Source organism: Eleutherodactylus coqui, chromosome 5 (assembly GCF_035609145.1).
Source record: "Eleutherodactylus coqui strain aEleCoq1 chromosome 5, aEleCoq1.hap1, whole genome shotgun sequence".
In the NCBI taxonomy this organism is placed as follows: Eukaryota; Metazoa; Chordata; class Amphibia; order Anura; family Eleutherodactylidae; genus Eleutherodactylus; species Eleutherodactylus coqui.
The window spans coordinates 90,591,618-90,607,942 of record NC_089841.1 but is presented as its reverse complement, the minus strand read 5'-3'; the positions used below and the strand labels follow the sequence as shown (position 1 = coordinate 90,607,942).

Genomic DNA, 16,325 nt, shown 5'->3' with positions numbered 1-16,325 from the left:
AAACCAACGACAATTTGTTTCCTTATCGTTTATTTCACGCAGGCATGAAAATAATCTTTGGCTCATTCGCGAATCGGTCGATTTAAGTACAAATCGTTCAGTAATTCTCATTCATACAGCGAATGTGAACGCCTGAACGATTTAGCGAGTGAACAACTTCTCCGCCTGTATAAGGAGGCTGCACGAGCGCACTGACATAGTTTGCTCATGCGAACTATAAATTGTCACATGTAAAAGCACCCTTGCAGGGGTATCCAAGATAACAAAGACACAAGTGTGGAGTTTTTGGATGAAAGCAGCCGTCTATGGGTTGTGCTTGATATTACAGCTCAGCTAGATTCATATGACAATACTAGATGCAACCTGCAGACGAAAGTGGCAAAGATTTTGCAGGAAATCAGACATTTTTCCGACTCTGGACAATCCCTTTAACTGAAGGCCCATTTAGACACACTGATTATCGCTCAAAATTCGCTCAAGATGTCTTTTGAGCGATAATCGTTGTGTCTAACTGCACTTACATTGTGCAGTTTTCATTATGTTGTCGCTCACCGTTCTTTCAGCGTGCTAAAGACAATGATGAGCCTTATCAGGGACTCACAGCGGGACACAGCTGATACTATTGCCTCAGCTGTATCCCGCTCCCTGATGTAAGGCTGGGTATAAAGAACAGAGCGGTCCAGCTCCGTTCTTCATACCTGGCACGGAGCGCTCGGCTGTATAACAGCCGGGCGCTTTATGCAGAAAACATCTGGATGCAGAAGACAAGCGGGGACACCCGGCTTCTCTTCTGCATCCTCTGCTGCGAGCGCTCGGTTGTATAACAGCCGGGCGCTCGGAGTGGGGAAACAGCTGTATGCAGAAGACAAATGCAGACACTCTGTCTTCTGAATCCTCCATTAGCAGTGCCAGGTGATCGCTCATCTTGCGCTGTAAATGACAACGATTATCGCTCAAAAGTCGCTTGAGCGACATCTTTTGAGCGATAATCATTGTCTAAATGGGCCATAAAAGTAGGTGAAAAAAAAAATTTAGCAGAACAAAAAAAAAAATTAAAAAAACTGCTTTGGGCAATATCACAGCAAGGGAATTTTCCCAGTATTCACTCCTACAAGTACTAAATGTCAACATCATTGGCTTGCAGATTGCATAACACTTCACTAACTAAACAACATTTTGCCTAAAATTATCAAATTACTGCAAATGAACACCGAAAACTTCCATGTCTGTAGAGCCCGGCGCTGAAGCGATGGAAATAACCCGGAAAGCGCAGCCGGAGCTGATTTGTTCCTCTGATCCTTACTTTAACAGTAGAAAAATTCCATTAACAAAACCCACCAGCGTTGATTTGTAATGCAATTACTCTAATGAAACACATCACGCTTTTGCTTACTGCGCTCTGTCAGTGTTATGGGTCACGAGCCGCCGTCTTCATTGGCAGTATGCAAATTAAGGATTTCATTAATAATAAAGAAAAAAAAAATAAAAACCACCAGCGGCTTATTCTAACAGAGTTTAGATGCTCCTGGATAGAGAGAGAATAATAATTGATATATCTTGTTGATCAGCAAGTATAATGCCCTCTAATGTCTTTCTTCTGTCTCTACCGCCTCAGTGCAACAAATTAGTAACAATCCAAACAAATCTCCATCACTTCCCCTTTAAGTGGGCCGACTGGTTCGAATCAATGCTGTAGTCACTACAATTAAATACTGTAAAGAGGCTGTCCGCGTTCAGCGCACTTCCATTTACAGGCTTGCCAGATAGTAAATCTCATTAAACATTGAGGCAAATTTATCAAAGTGTTTATGGCGGTTTCCTGGTCTAACTAGACTGAAAATACGAAGTTCTGGCTGAACTTAGAAAAATAGAGGGAAAAAAAAGTCATGGGCGAGCTGGCATTGTACTGAGGCTATGCCAGTCGTATAGGCAGAGAATGGGGAGGAGTTAAGTGATTATTCGGGCTTGGACATGGATGACCGATCCTTATTATGGGAGAGGGGGTTCGAGTTCAAGGCTCCACACTGAAGGGCTAGAAATGCGGCCTCAGCCTTGGCCTGGGACGTCACACTCTGTCAGATGGCCTTTCTGTAGCTTGGCTCCCTTCATGGGACTGCGATGAAATACCATGCACCGCCACTACGAGATGTATGGCGACCTGTCTGGTATACAAGGAAGAGATTGTAGGATACATTAAAGGAGGCCCTGTGATTTGAGATCTACTACAGTCGTGTGATGCTCCCTTTGTGCAGTTAAGAGGAAATTCTGGCAATTCAAAATGAAAGTTATGGTTCATAAGGCAAAAATGTCTAATTTTATTATATAAATGCTGTAACTTTTTTTTTTTTTTTTTTTACAAAGCTGCAAAACTATCTCGCTACCTGTGGTTGCCCCCCCCCCCCCCAACCCCCTTCCTTGTTTTCCATGGGTATCCAATGGTCACGACCTGTACATGCCACCCTTTTATAGGTCAGGCATGCTCAGTACCATCACATTCTGTAACGACCACACATTTTGGACAGCCGTGAATGCACACTCATCAGTGGTGATATGGCAATGTAGGAATAGGGCATTGTGGGAAATGTCGTTTTTGCACTCCCCAGTGCCCATTTTAAAATAGTAATGTGGAAATCTGGAGCTGGCTGGAAAGCAGCATTGAACGAGGTTAGCAAGACAAAAAAAAAAAAAAGAATAGAGTTCAATTTGACAATTTAGATGGAAGTTTGGAATAATGGCAATGGCACATAGTGTGGCTGAATTCTTATTACAAGAAAAACACAGATCCTTGTTGTAAATTAAAGCCATTCTGATGAGTTTACCAATATCTATGTGAAAACGGCCCATGGTATAGTTGGCATGACTCAACGTTGGGCAATGTCGGAATGAACACGTCCTGGAACTTGGCCTTATTCATATGCACAACGCTTGAAAAGGAGACTGCTGTCCATACACTGGATCATAGATGCTAGGGAAACGCTATTCACAAGCAACAGGTAAAAAGGTCCATTTAGAGAACGATTATCACTCAAAAGATGTCTTTTGAGCGATAATCGTTATGCCCATTTGCAGCGCAAGGTGATCGCTCAACGTTTGAGCGATCACCTTGCGTTCCGAGTGGGGGATGCAGAAGACAAGCGGGGCCGCTTGTCTTCTGCATGCAGCTGATCTCTACGTGGAGCGCCCGGCTGTTATACAGCCGAGCGGGGTATGGAGAACAGAGCTGGACAGCTGTATTCTTCATCCCCCACCTGTCTTCAGGGAGCGGGATACAGCTGAACAATAGTATCAGCTGTATCCTGCTGTGAACTCCTGATAAGGCTGATCACTGATCCTTCAGCACGCTGAAAGACAACGATAAGCAACGGCTTAATGAAAACTGCACGATGTCAGCGGAGTTACACACAATGATTATCGCTCAAAAGACGGCTTTTGAGCGATAATCGTTGTGTCTAAATGGGCCTTAACACCCCCCAAGACCTACACACGTGTTCATCATGACCAAAACATGCAAATGAGTGAAATAAAATGGAGATTGCAGGTTGACGGTACCATAGTCTCCGCTCATCTTTGATGAAAACCAACCAAGGGCACTATAAGGTAGTCCGTTTCTACAGAAGAAACTAACTAGATCTATTGAAGGTCACTACAACCAAGAAATTGTTGAGCACTTTCGGTGAGTTTTCCAGCCAAAGGCACAAAATCAGCACCAATTATTTATTGGTGCTGATACTTCATACTGGCCGAATTCTGTAATTTTTTATTACGCCCTTACACGCCAACCCAGTCTTTAAATATGACGCGGTTATTCATTGATGCAAATGAATCGATGCAAGCTGATGAACCGCATCTCAACAGCATGTCTATTGGAGTCTTTAAACATGGCGCCAAAAGCATGCAGTACCCGCCAGCCTTCCTATTGATATGCGCAGCATTGTGTTTGGTTCCCCCCTCGCATCCAAGTTATTCCGGAATCAACATACCATTAATATCTATTCGCTGAGAAAACAGAAATCACATGGGATGGGAAGTCATTAGTCTGAGAGAGACTGTTGTGAAACTTGACACAAAGGAAGAGTACGCCACCAGCAAGGTATATTGTGATACAACTAAATCTGCTAACGTTCATTTGACTAATCTCTAGAATTCATTAACCTAAAAAGGTTTAATTTCCATTTCCCTGCATCAGCTCTATTTATGAAATGTTGTGCCCTATAAATACGCTGTTATTTTCCATAGTCAAGCACCCTCTTAACAAATCTTCTCATTAATATGTAAATGTAAAGTCAATCGGTCTTCTCCCTGACAGCGCTATGAATTGCCTGTGCACTGTATAATCTGCTTTGACTTGGCATCCGCTATTTATCATGAAATATGTCAGTTAGAAAAATTATGGAGAATGCGCTGCAATTGCTAAGGCTGCAATCTACTTCGTCAACACTTAATTGTTCCTTAAATCTTACATTTACATATAAACAGCTTAAATTCTGATCCATAATGATACAAATAAACTAAATTAAAAACCTCTTGGGCATCTCAAGAAATCTTGTTATAGGAATACAATAAGGAGAGGAAAAAAAAAAATACTGATCTTCACCAACGACTGAAAAAAAGAAAAAAAAGAATAAAATTAAGGGGACTGTCGAGGATTCCGAATGGCTCTGGCTTGGTCTTTCCAGGAACAGCGCCATCTCTCATACATGGAATTGGGCTGGTACTGCCTTTATCTCCATTCCAATGAATAGGGCTGTGTGCACTCTCATGCGAAGCCAATGGCCAGGAGAAAAACTATGAAGTGGCTGCAGCGCTACCAAAAGCAGCACTGCAGCGTGCTAATTTTCAAGATCAGCAAGGGACCAAAAAAAAAGTTAGATTTCCACCAGATATTAGCCAACACATTCATATGGAAAAGGAAGGAAGAAGATGTCCATTTCCCCCAACATGGATATGTTTTTCTACCATTGTACATACTTTCCATCGCCAGATTCGGAGAGCCGTAACTACTTTTTTAATTGATTGGACTGTGTGAAAACTCGTTTTGCAAAGTGAGGCATAGTTTTTAAAGTGACCATTTTGAGGTTTCCTATATCTTTTTGATTACCTTTTATTCAATTTTTGGGGGAGCCGACAGTCCACAAAAACAAGCAAAAAATACTAAAATAAAATAAAGACAGAATGTCAGAACTGTATTTTTTTTTTTTTTAACAGCCTTCACAGTGCGGGATAAATATTGATATTTTAATAGTTCAGACTTTTACATACACAGTGGTACCAAATATGAGGGGTTGTTTAATTGTTTAGGGTTTTTTTTATAGCAACAATAGGAGGGTTTATTTTTAGCTTTTTTTTTTTAACCATAAAAACAAAAAAACCCCTAAAGGACTTGAACTTTTAATCATTTGATCACTTGAACTATATACTGCAGTATGTAGCAACTTTTGATGTTGCCTTTCCAGCTTTGCCTTGGCTAGGGCCTGATAGGCATCTATGCATAGCAGCCTTGGGAGCCTTTTGTAGGCTCTGGGCTGCTATGCTAGTCCATCAGCACCCTCCAATCGTGCTGCACTGGTTGCCAAGGAGGCGCGGGAGGTGGCACTCACCCTCCACCTGACAGATATGGCTGCGAGGCTAGCCTAGCCTAGACAGTAGCACTTAAACAACTGGCTGCCATGATCAGAACCAATACTGATTGCGACAGTTGCGGGTGGCTGTCAGCCACCAGGTATGGATCGAAAGTAGCTGAAAACAAGCTTTATTTGATCATTAGAGGGGAAAAAAAAGTGTCAAGAGGGTAAACCCATTGGAGTGCTGCTAGAAAGTCTAATCTCTAGGCAAGCTCGGTAGCTCATCGGTCAAGTGGGTTAACATCCATGATACTTAGATATGCTGATGTACTATTTGTAATATCTCTGGTATATATAATACTAGCTTACCCGTCGCGCGTTGCTGCGAAGACAGACAGACATACATTCATTCGTTTTTACATATCTAGATAACAATCACAGCACAGCTTTCATGTTACCTCAGTGGTATAATATATAACAACCAATCACAGCGCAGCTTTCATGTTACCTCAGTGGTATAATATATAACAACCAATCACAGCGCAGCTTTCATGTTACCTCAGCAGTATAAAATATAACAACCAATCACAGTGCCGCTTTCATGTTACCTCAGCAGTAAGAGAAATAACAACCAATCACAGCGCAACTTTTATTCTGCCTCAGCAATATAAAAAATAGCAACCGATCACAGCACAGCTTTCATGTTACCTCTGCGGTATTATATATAGCAACCAATCACAGCGCAGCTTTCATGTTACCTCTGCGGTATTATATATAGCAACCAATCACAGCGCAGCTTTCATGTTACCTCTGCGGTATTATATATAACAACGAATCGCAGCACAGCTTTCATGCAACCTCAGTAGTATAAGTAGCAGCCACCAATCACAGCACAGCTTTCATGTTACCTCAGTGGTATAATATATAACAACCAATCACAGCGCAGCTTTCATGTTACCTCAGCAGTATAAAATATAACAACCAATCACAGTGCCGCTTTCATGTTACCTCAGCAGTAAGAGAAATAACAACCAATCACAGCGCAACTTTTATTCTGCCTCAGCAATATAAAAAATAGCAACCGATCACAGCACAGCTTTCATGTTACCTCTGCGGTATTATATATAGCAACCAATCACAGCGCAGCTTTCATGTTACCTCTGCGGTATTATATATAGCAACCAATCACAGCGCAGCTTTCATGTTACCTCTGCGGTATTATATATAACAACGAATCGCAGCACAGCTTTCATGCAACCTCAGTAGTATAAGTAGCAGCCACCAATCACAGCACAGCTTTCATGTTACCTCAGCAGTATAAGAAATAGCAACCAATCACAGCGCAGCTTTCATGTTACCTCTGCGGTATTATATATAGCAACCAATCACAGCGCAGCTTTCATGTTACCTCAGTGGTATAATATATAACAACGAATCGCAGCACAGCTTTCATGCAACCTCAGTAGTATAAGAAGTAGCCACCAATCACAGCACAGCTTTCATGTTACCTCAGCAGTATAAGAAATAGCAACCAATCACAGCACAGCTTTCATGTTACCTCAGTAGTATAAGTAGCCACCAATCACAGCACAGCTTTCATTTTACCTCAGCATTCTCAATATCCAGCAATTGTCTTGCGAAACGTTCGGCGGATGCATCATTTTCTGGTTGAACACTCATCCCGTAATGCCTTTTGCTTTCGTGCTTGAGATGGAAATCAAACGATCTTTGTCTGGGGGGCATAACTGTCGACGATGCTCGTATGCGCGCCACCTATCGTAGGATAGTTGTACTATGCCAGTAATCTTCCCAGGAGTGTTCTTAGCAACTTCCCAAAGTCTCATGGCGATCGGATGAATGGTGTAGTAATGCATAAAGGACAGACAGACAGACATACATTCATTTATATATATCAGGAAGCGAGAGAATTACATTCCGTACGTAAAATTTGGACGCTAATTCTTTGGCGCATAGAATTGAATAATCGAGTTGGGACCCATTAGCGTTTCCTATTTATGACATAATCAATGCTCCTGCCAAATTTCAAGTTTCTATGACATCGGGAAGTGAGAAAATTACATTCCGTACGTAAAATTTGGACGCTAATTCTTTTGCGCTTAGAATTGAATAATTGAGTTGGGACCCATTAGCTTTTCCTATTTATGGCATAATCAATGCTCGTGCCAAATTTCAAGTTTCTATGTGAGAAAATTACATTCCGTACGTAAAATTTGGACGCTAATTCTTTTGCGCTAGAATTGAATAATCAAGTTGGGACCCATTAGCTTTTCCTATTTATGACATAATCAATGCTCGTGCCAAATTTCAAGTTTCCATGACATTGGGAAGCGAGAAAATTACATTCCATACGTAAAATGTGGACGCTAATTCTTTTGCGCTAGAATTGAATAATCGAGTTGGGACCCATTACCTTTTCCTATTTATGACATAACCAATGCTCGTGCCAAATTTCATGCTTCTACGACATCGGGAAGCGAGAGAATTAGTGGCAATGATGGAAATTGAACAATCTACGTGGGGGGAGGGTCGTAACTGTCGACGACGCTCGCACACGCGCCATTTATCATAGACTATTTGTACTATGCCTATAATCTTCCCAGGAGTGTACTCAACAGCTTCCCAAAGTTTCATGGTGATCAGGTGAATGGTGTAGTAGCGCCTGCCTGCCTGCCTGCCTGCCTGCCTGCCTGCCTGCCTGCCTGCCTGCCTGCCAGACAGACAGACAGACAGACAGACAGACAGACAGACAGACAGACAGACAGACAGACAGACAGACAGACAGACAGACAGACAGACAGACATTCAATTTTATATATATAGATAAGAGACCTCTATACAAGTTGACAGATTGTTGGCAAATCTTTGGAAGAATTTGCATTAATTTGATGTGAATTGGCAGATTAACTCTATTAGGCCACTCTCACACAGGCCTTTGCAAAACGCAACATTCAAAAAGGTTTAACGCGCTTTATCATTATAATGGGTGATGAGATACATTAAAAAGCACTTAAACTCAGGAAAATAGAGCGGACAGAGTTCAAAACGCCACGTTCGAATGCTAGTCTGTGAAGCCCCATTGAAATGAATAGGGGCATTGTACAGAGCTGGAAACCCCACGCTGAACACTGTAAAAAGTGGGGAGTGTGAGAATGGCCTTAGAATATTATACCCAAGTCATTATTTAAAGCAACCCTCAAATTTCAATACAAAATAATGTCCGGAGACCACAGAGGGGAGAAGGTGTATTACCTGCAGTCCTTCCCAGTCATCCCTCTGATCTGCCGGTTCTGGGTCCAGTTTTCAGGCATCCAAAATCACCAGAACAAACTTCAGACTAACTAATCTGCACAGTGCATTGGTAGTGTTAGACTACCAATGAACTATACACCTGTCCTCGGATTGGCCAGAGCTGCTCATGTGATCAGTACTAGCCAATCAGAGAGCAGTGCATACATTACGTACTTAAAACATTACCGCGGCCATTTTGGAGGAGTGAAAATGGGGCATTAAACTGGCAGATCAGATGGGCAAAAGGAAAAAGAAAAGCTGCAGGTAACATACCCCCTTGCTCCGAGATGGAATTCTGTAGCAAAACTGGAGGGTCACTGTTAAAAATGAGCCTGTCACCATTGAACAGCATCATAAATGAAGTTATGGTGCCATTAAAAGATAGGCATTCCACTTTGGACAATCTCTTGTTAGGTAGGAGTTTTACAGATGGTGAGTTTATAGCAGTGGATTCCCTTAGCAATCAACTGTGAGTATCAAAAGTAAAGCCAGCCATTGAAATTAATAGGCCATCTTGGAAATGCATAGGTATACTGGTACATCTAGAAGGAGAGAAGATCTTAGTAAGCGCACAGTACGCTGGCTAATAGAGGGGAGTCTAGAGCTGGGACCCCACCCACTTCATTAAAAAGAAACACGTATAAAAAAATAAAAATAAAGGCATAGTACAAAATAATAAAATGAGCATCCACTCAAAGGAAATACAGCTTACAGAATTAAGTGGGTAATTCTGCTGATCATTGAACATACATAAAACACTCCACACTCACCTCTGTCCACGGGCTGACAAACTGAGTACGAGCATATCGAGTCAGCATGTGAATTATAACCACTTGTCCCCATTCCTCCACGTCTACCAGCAGATTACAGAGTTTCCGGTAATTCTTGTGAATCAAGTCAATGCGGTCTGGACAAACTTCTTCAAAGGCCATGACTACACTACCTGCAACAAGCTGGAAAACAAAAGAAGATAGAAAATGTTACAAAAAAAGGCATATAATGTATCAAGTTTTCAGAATAAAAAAAAAAAAATAAAGATTCTCCGCCTCTTTTGGTAAGCGAGAGGAAGTACAGAGTGCTAAATGGCAATATACATTAATTCCACAGACCATTAGCAACACCCTTCTGCGCTGACTTGCACCTTTTTTGCTGCTCGAAAAAGGCACAGGTGTGTTCCGAAACAAGTTGCTAATGGTCTAAACTTTTGTATATGTGGAATAAATGTATATTGCCATTAAGCACTCGGGGTACTTTCCTCTCCCTTACTAAATGAGCACAGAGAATCTTTATTTTTTCATTTGGAACAACATCACTTTATCTGCCCACTGTGGTCCAGTGGGCATAGTTTTCCCAGCGGCTCTCCTGAAACCGGGATACGGGCAGGACTGGAGTATCCTCACCAACAATAAAAAGCAAACCTGGACTCAGAGCTGCTCGTGGGACGTTCCCTAACAGGAACCCCACTAGGCACTGGGGCAAGTCCACTTCTTTCTTAATCACTATTCTACATGCTAATAGCACGAAAAAAATTGATTACCACTAGGCCCTGTCCAAAAATTTCTTTTATTACTGAGTGTATAAAGTTATTAAAGGAGTTTTCCGGGGAAATTGTATTGAAGATGTATTTGCAAAATAGGTCAATTTTACTTGCTCAGCTGCGATCCACCGTTCATGGTCCCAGCCAATCAACTGATTGGGCAGCCCTACACAAAGGGGTAAGGAGCTGAAGCTGCTGCTCTGACCCCTGTATAGTGGCCAGCATTATTAACTGCAGGCTGGGGTCTTATTAAAATCAAACAGCAGACACTACACAGGGGTCAAAACAACAGCTTTTATTCCATACTCTTGTGAAGTGGCACTAAAAGTGGGCGGCCGATCAGCTGATCTTCCGGGGTCCTGAGCAGCAGATTCCAGCCGATCAACTATTGATGACCCATCTTGAGGACAGGTCATAAATAGCATTTTCCTGGAAAACGTCTAACTAAACCAAAAAAAGAAAAGAAAAAAAAAATCACCTCTACTTCTAAACTTTGAGCTCCTGATTGAAGGGTCGTTTTAAAGAAACAAAAAAAAAAAAAAAAAGAGCATCGCTGCCTAATTAAACTATTATGCAAGTGCTAATTAAAAGGTAATTTCTCTGTATGTCTTATAAAGTGCATTTACACACACAGATGATCGCTCAAAATTCATCAGAAACTGACAGTTCTGAGCAATCATTTTGCATAGGTACTAATGGGCTAAATCAACCCTTTAGTACTTCATTGCACGTATTTAGAGAACAGCAGGTGGTCTGTTCTCTAAATACATCACTATTTTTCTCCAGTGGGATAGTAGCTGTTAAAGGATATTATCAGCACATTTTGGGGGAGAATATTATCAGCTGTTATCCGTGCTGCCCGCTGAGAACACGGCACGGTACGTCTTATCTTATCGTCCTGAGATACGAGGATTTCATGAGGCCCTGAAGTCAGCGATGGACGAAAAGTGCACAATGGGCACACATATACACACACAACGATTATCGCTCAAAAGATGGCTTTTGAGTGAATTTTGAGCGATCATTGTTGTGTGTAAAAGGGCGCCTTTAGAGTGGTTTCAGATCTGTGTCTGAACCTCCAGACGGAGGTTCCTTTGCAGATCTGTTTGAAAATACCAAAACAAACAGCGCTGCGTGCTGTAACGGCCATTTTCTGTGATTGTTTTTAATTTTTTATTTCCCCTTCTGTGATGCATTTATATTAGTGTAGGGACCCACTATAACGCAAGGAACCGTGAAGTGGTTAGTGGGCTCATGTATCTTGGCCAACATCCAACCAATGCCTTGCATTTATTATCTATCATTCACATGCAGTGTGGCATTAAGATTCCAGGGGGAGCCCAGGGTGGCAGTACCAATGTGGTTCACTGATGGAAATGCAGGGCAACCCGCCGAATTATCATGGCATCATTAATAGGTTGCTGGTCTGCATGGTGAACTACATATATCAGAATGGTCTGGCACCCTGTATCCACTATGTGTGGGAGTATACGCCAAGCATCCACCCCCCTCATTATCAAGAGGCAGTGTGAGTGGCTGTTTCATCGGTGCCCTCACAGGTGTTATTGGCTCCTCCATTTGGAAGTCAGCTACCTGCATGGTGAGAGGAGGCATCTATATGCACTCCTCAGTCAGTAACGGCCATTTTCTGTGATTGTTTTTAATTTTTTATTTCCCCTTCTGTGATGCAGCCCTCTTTTTCCATTCAAAATCTGTCCAGCTTGGTGGAAAGCAGGCGGACCCCATTATAGCCAATGTGGTCCATCTGATGCTGTTCAGTGCCTTTCAAAAGGCGCAGGGATTCCCCTTTACTACTCCCTGTAAGCAATCAGTAAAGCATACATAATGAAGATGTTCTAAAGGCCCATTTACACAAAGCGATGATCGCTCAAAAATCGCTAAAAAGCAATCATTTGAGCGATAATCGTTGCATCTAAATGCGCGGCCATCGTGCACTGCTGGCTGATCGTTAAAATCAGGTAAACCTAAAAATCGGCGTGCGGTCTTATCAAGACCACACGCCGAGTTCTCCGCTGGTAGTGCTGATAGTATTGTTACCTGTCTGAGAACAAAGAAGCTGAAAACAGATAAGAGCCCTCCGGCTATTAACTGCTTTCAGCTAAAGGCTTCATTTGCACGCTAATAAGCTATTAATTAGCTGAGTAGCTACTTAATAGTTATTGCAAAATGATGGCTCAAAGCTGTAACTCAAACTGTTTGAGCGATCATCGCTCCGTGTAAATGGGCCTTTATACACACCAAGCTATCATGAGGCCATGCAATAAATATACCACACAAAAGCAAAGTATAAAAAAAAAAGAAATCCCTGTGGAATATAAGTTTCATTCACTGAAAGCAAACAGGATTACTAGTAAATATCAGCAATTTTCCAGATTACTTTAAATAGTAATTGAATGAAAAACTTAATTTGATGAAAGTCTTTAGAAAACTAAAAAAAAAAAAAAAAAGTTATTTATACAAGTATTAATATTTCTCAGCTTTTTTTCTCTTCCTGTAGTATTTGGCCAACATTCTGTATATTAATATGCACCCAACATAACAATCAAAGGAAAACAGAGCAGAATATATACTTGTTATTATGCTAAGCAAGCTGGAAGTCCCTGGGGGATTTTATGAATTACCAATTAGTATAAGCGTGAAGTTGCATTTATTGACTCCAGGCTCCATCCACATACTGAAGCCTGCTGGTACCAGCATGAAGACAACTCAATCCACAAACCAAGCATCTGATTATTTGGAAGAACTAAATAAAGCACATCAGGCATCTTAGGATAATTTGCTTTTCCTGTAATTCATAACATGAAAAAGGCCAAAAGATAGAGTTAGCTCTGCGCAAGATAAAACCTTTCTACATCAGCGGACTATGCCAAGAGTTCAATTAGTAACAACGTTATACAACTGATTGAGTGTGGGAGCTCATTACCAAGAAGGAAATCGCTCTCTAACTAGAGGTAAACAATCAACAAAAACAAATTCAAGTGTACGAGGCAGATTAGAACAACTAGAATAGACAACACCAGTCAACAAAACAGTCGTGAATTCCATATTCTGCCCTTCGAATAGCTGCGTTAGTGGTAAAACTATGACAAAGGGATTAGGCCCTGCTCAGTTTTCCATAAAGGAGTTCTATCATAAATGCTGATAGCCTCATGGAACCCGTTGTGGTCAGGCCCCGACTGTTTCCATTACTTGCCGGATCCTGCATGCAACTTGGTTCATGTTCTTCTGTACCATACTGGAAGAGCGGTTGGATCCCCTTCAAGTTCCAAGCCTAGAACTTAGAGGTGAATAGTATCTATAAGCAGAGGCTATTGGGTGACCATCCAACTTCTTTCCCCATACAAGTCTACTGAAGAAGGCCCCGCCAGATACGGATGGGTTTAGTTTTGAAGCACTACTCTTAGTCAAGAACCAAATGAGACCATAAAAAAATATATATACGTATGCCTGACGTATAAAATCGGTCAGAGGTTTGATCAAGGAGCACATTTTTACCAATGTAGTGATTCAGATCTCGATAATTAACCCTTTCCAATCCACTGTCTGACGTGTGAAGACATTATGATTTAAGGCTGCACAGCTCCGATGTTGGAAGACGTCCGTCAGGGCTCTCTTACTGTATATTGCCAGCCTCTCTGCTGTCGGAGCCTATACAACATGTCACCTCATGCAGTACTGGCTTTAGCCAGCAGATGGCGCTGTTGTATAACGGCAGAAAAAGAGTAAGCCCCCTAGGAAAACCAGGATACAAATTGGATTGGAAAGGGCTAAGATCACATTGACTCCAGATGGAAATACAATTACCTGTATAAGCTTATACTATCCAGTAGTCCATTCACAGCTTCTTCAAGTCATTTGGCTTCCTACCATTCCCTCTGTCTCATCCCAAGTCACAATGGAATGATCTTTATACCAAGCCATGAAACGCCAGATGATGCAGCAATCATTTATTTGTACAGTTTCCACATCTTCAGTAACTGTACAGTTCAGGAGTGCATATTCTGTATCTTTACATTGGGAGATACATATATACAATCATTCAGACTATTATCCAAGTGCTTCGCATTCAGCAACAACGGGTCACATGACTTTTATGGAGGAAAGACCAGTTTTTCCATATGTTCAGCACTCTGCGGACTTCTGATGTCAAATTTAAACACATCTATCTTGTTAAATATTACACCCATTTAGGACAGGCTGTAGTAGAAGGGGTTGCCTGGGAAGGGTATAAAATGGTTCCCAACAATGCAGCCCTTGGAAACCCATCCTAGGATGAGAACATTTATGCGCAGACTACAGTGGCGAGGTACACCGTGAAACATCCAAAAATGGGGCAGTGCCCCAGAAAAAGAGCAAAGGGAGGGGTAATAAGTGGGAACAGACTCCAACAAGTGTAGTGGAGTCGCCCCAAGATGCAGGGGTGTACCACAACACCTAAACGCCTGGGTAGCCTTGTGTATATAAAGGAGGATTCTCATCTAAATGCAGACATCAACTGTGGAGAGCGTCAGTCACGCCCGTCCAAACAAATGGTCCGGGATCAGCGAAATTTAGAAAAAAGATAAGCAAATGGCGCTTTATGACATTTGTTTCTCCATCTCCTGTTAGTGGGGAGGTGTGGGGTCTGAGGCCACAAGCCAAACAACGCTACACAGTACAGAACAGTGTAGAATTTGGCTGCGCTCCCTTCCACTCCAGTCTGCACATGAATTCTCCCCCTTCCCAGTACGAGTTTGCACAAGCTGCACCGACACCAACCATCTTAAACGATTTCTGGGCAAACCTAATAAAAGGTCCCCCCCCCCCAGATTTTACCGTAGTTATTAATTATTATTAAATTATGTTAATTATTTGCATATGCCAAAAAAAAAACACATTTTCCACTGCAGTCCTCTGACGTACACTGTATTCACCGTGCGAATGGAGCCTTAAATGGCTTCTGTCATCAGGTTCTTGCTGCCCAAAGCGCAGTCAGCATGAATCTGGGACACGGGTGCATGTTGCCCCCATAGGGGTTTTATTTTATTCTGAAACGCATCTAAGAATAACTAAACTTTGACTTGGAGCGGAGCGCAGTCACGGGGTGGGTCATGCCGGCCTGCCCCTACCTGCTGCCTCCAGAGTGACAGCTCACCCCCTATACACAAGCTCAGAGAGGAGCTGTCAGTTTCATGCAGCAGGTGGGGAGAGGCCGATGCAGCCCGCCACCGTGACTCAAAGATCCATTCCCAAGTCAAACTTCAAAGTGTATTTTTTCTGAAAGTTTTGGCGTGAAATTCAAACTACGGTGCCAAAATCAGCTCCGCTAGCAGATTCTTGCAGTTGACTTTCTGCAGCATGCGGGCGAGATTTTGACAATTTCATCCACTTGTCTGCTAATATAATTGCTGTTGCTTTTCTGTGTGGAGGGTCTGTATGGAAGACCCATAGAGCTCCATGTAATCACAGGCCAATGCAATGAACTGTCAATCATTGGGATATCATTACAGCGGCCTTGATCCACTTTGACCCGCATACAGGACATGTCTTCCCTATGAACGACTCGTCATCATGCTGGTCCGTAAATAGGGACTCAAAGTGTCAGCAAGGAATCATTTTATACATGGTTTACATTTTTGTTTCATCCCCTTTAAAAAAAAGGAAGAAACACTCCGATTCCTTCCAAGGAGCTACAGATGATGCAGGCACCAATATACTTTACGTGGAAAACATCTACACAATGTGTCACCTTCAAGGTCCCCAAGATGGATCATGCTTCTAACCCTGTCTTTCACTCAGGAGAAAGCCATTCAGCAGCTGGAAATCATGGCTAGGCAAGCCAAGAGCCACAATAATTAATCACTGCATTAAGAGCTGCCATCTCCAGCACTAACACCTTCATCTGTCCACAAATCTCC

General features: G+C 42.1%; 1 protein-coding gene across 2 annotated transcripts in view; it reads right to left on the bottom strand.

Moving 5' to 3' along the window:
- The window catches only part of AP3B1 (adaptor related protein complex 3 subunit beta 1), a 230,603-nt gene that overhangs the window by 151,068 nt on the left and 63,210 nt on the right, over positions 1-16,325 (bottom strand). For both annotated transcript variants that reach the window (XM_066602845.1, XM_066602844.1), the window contains exon 7: positions 9,641-9,823. In XM_066602845.1, the coding sequence (XP_066458942.1) occupies positions 9,641-9,823 (183 nt within the window). The remainder of the gene's footprint in view (positions 1-9,640; positions 9,824-16,325) is intronic.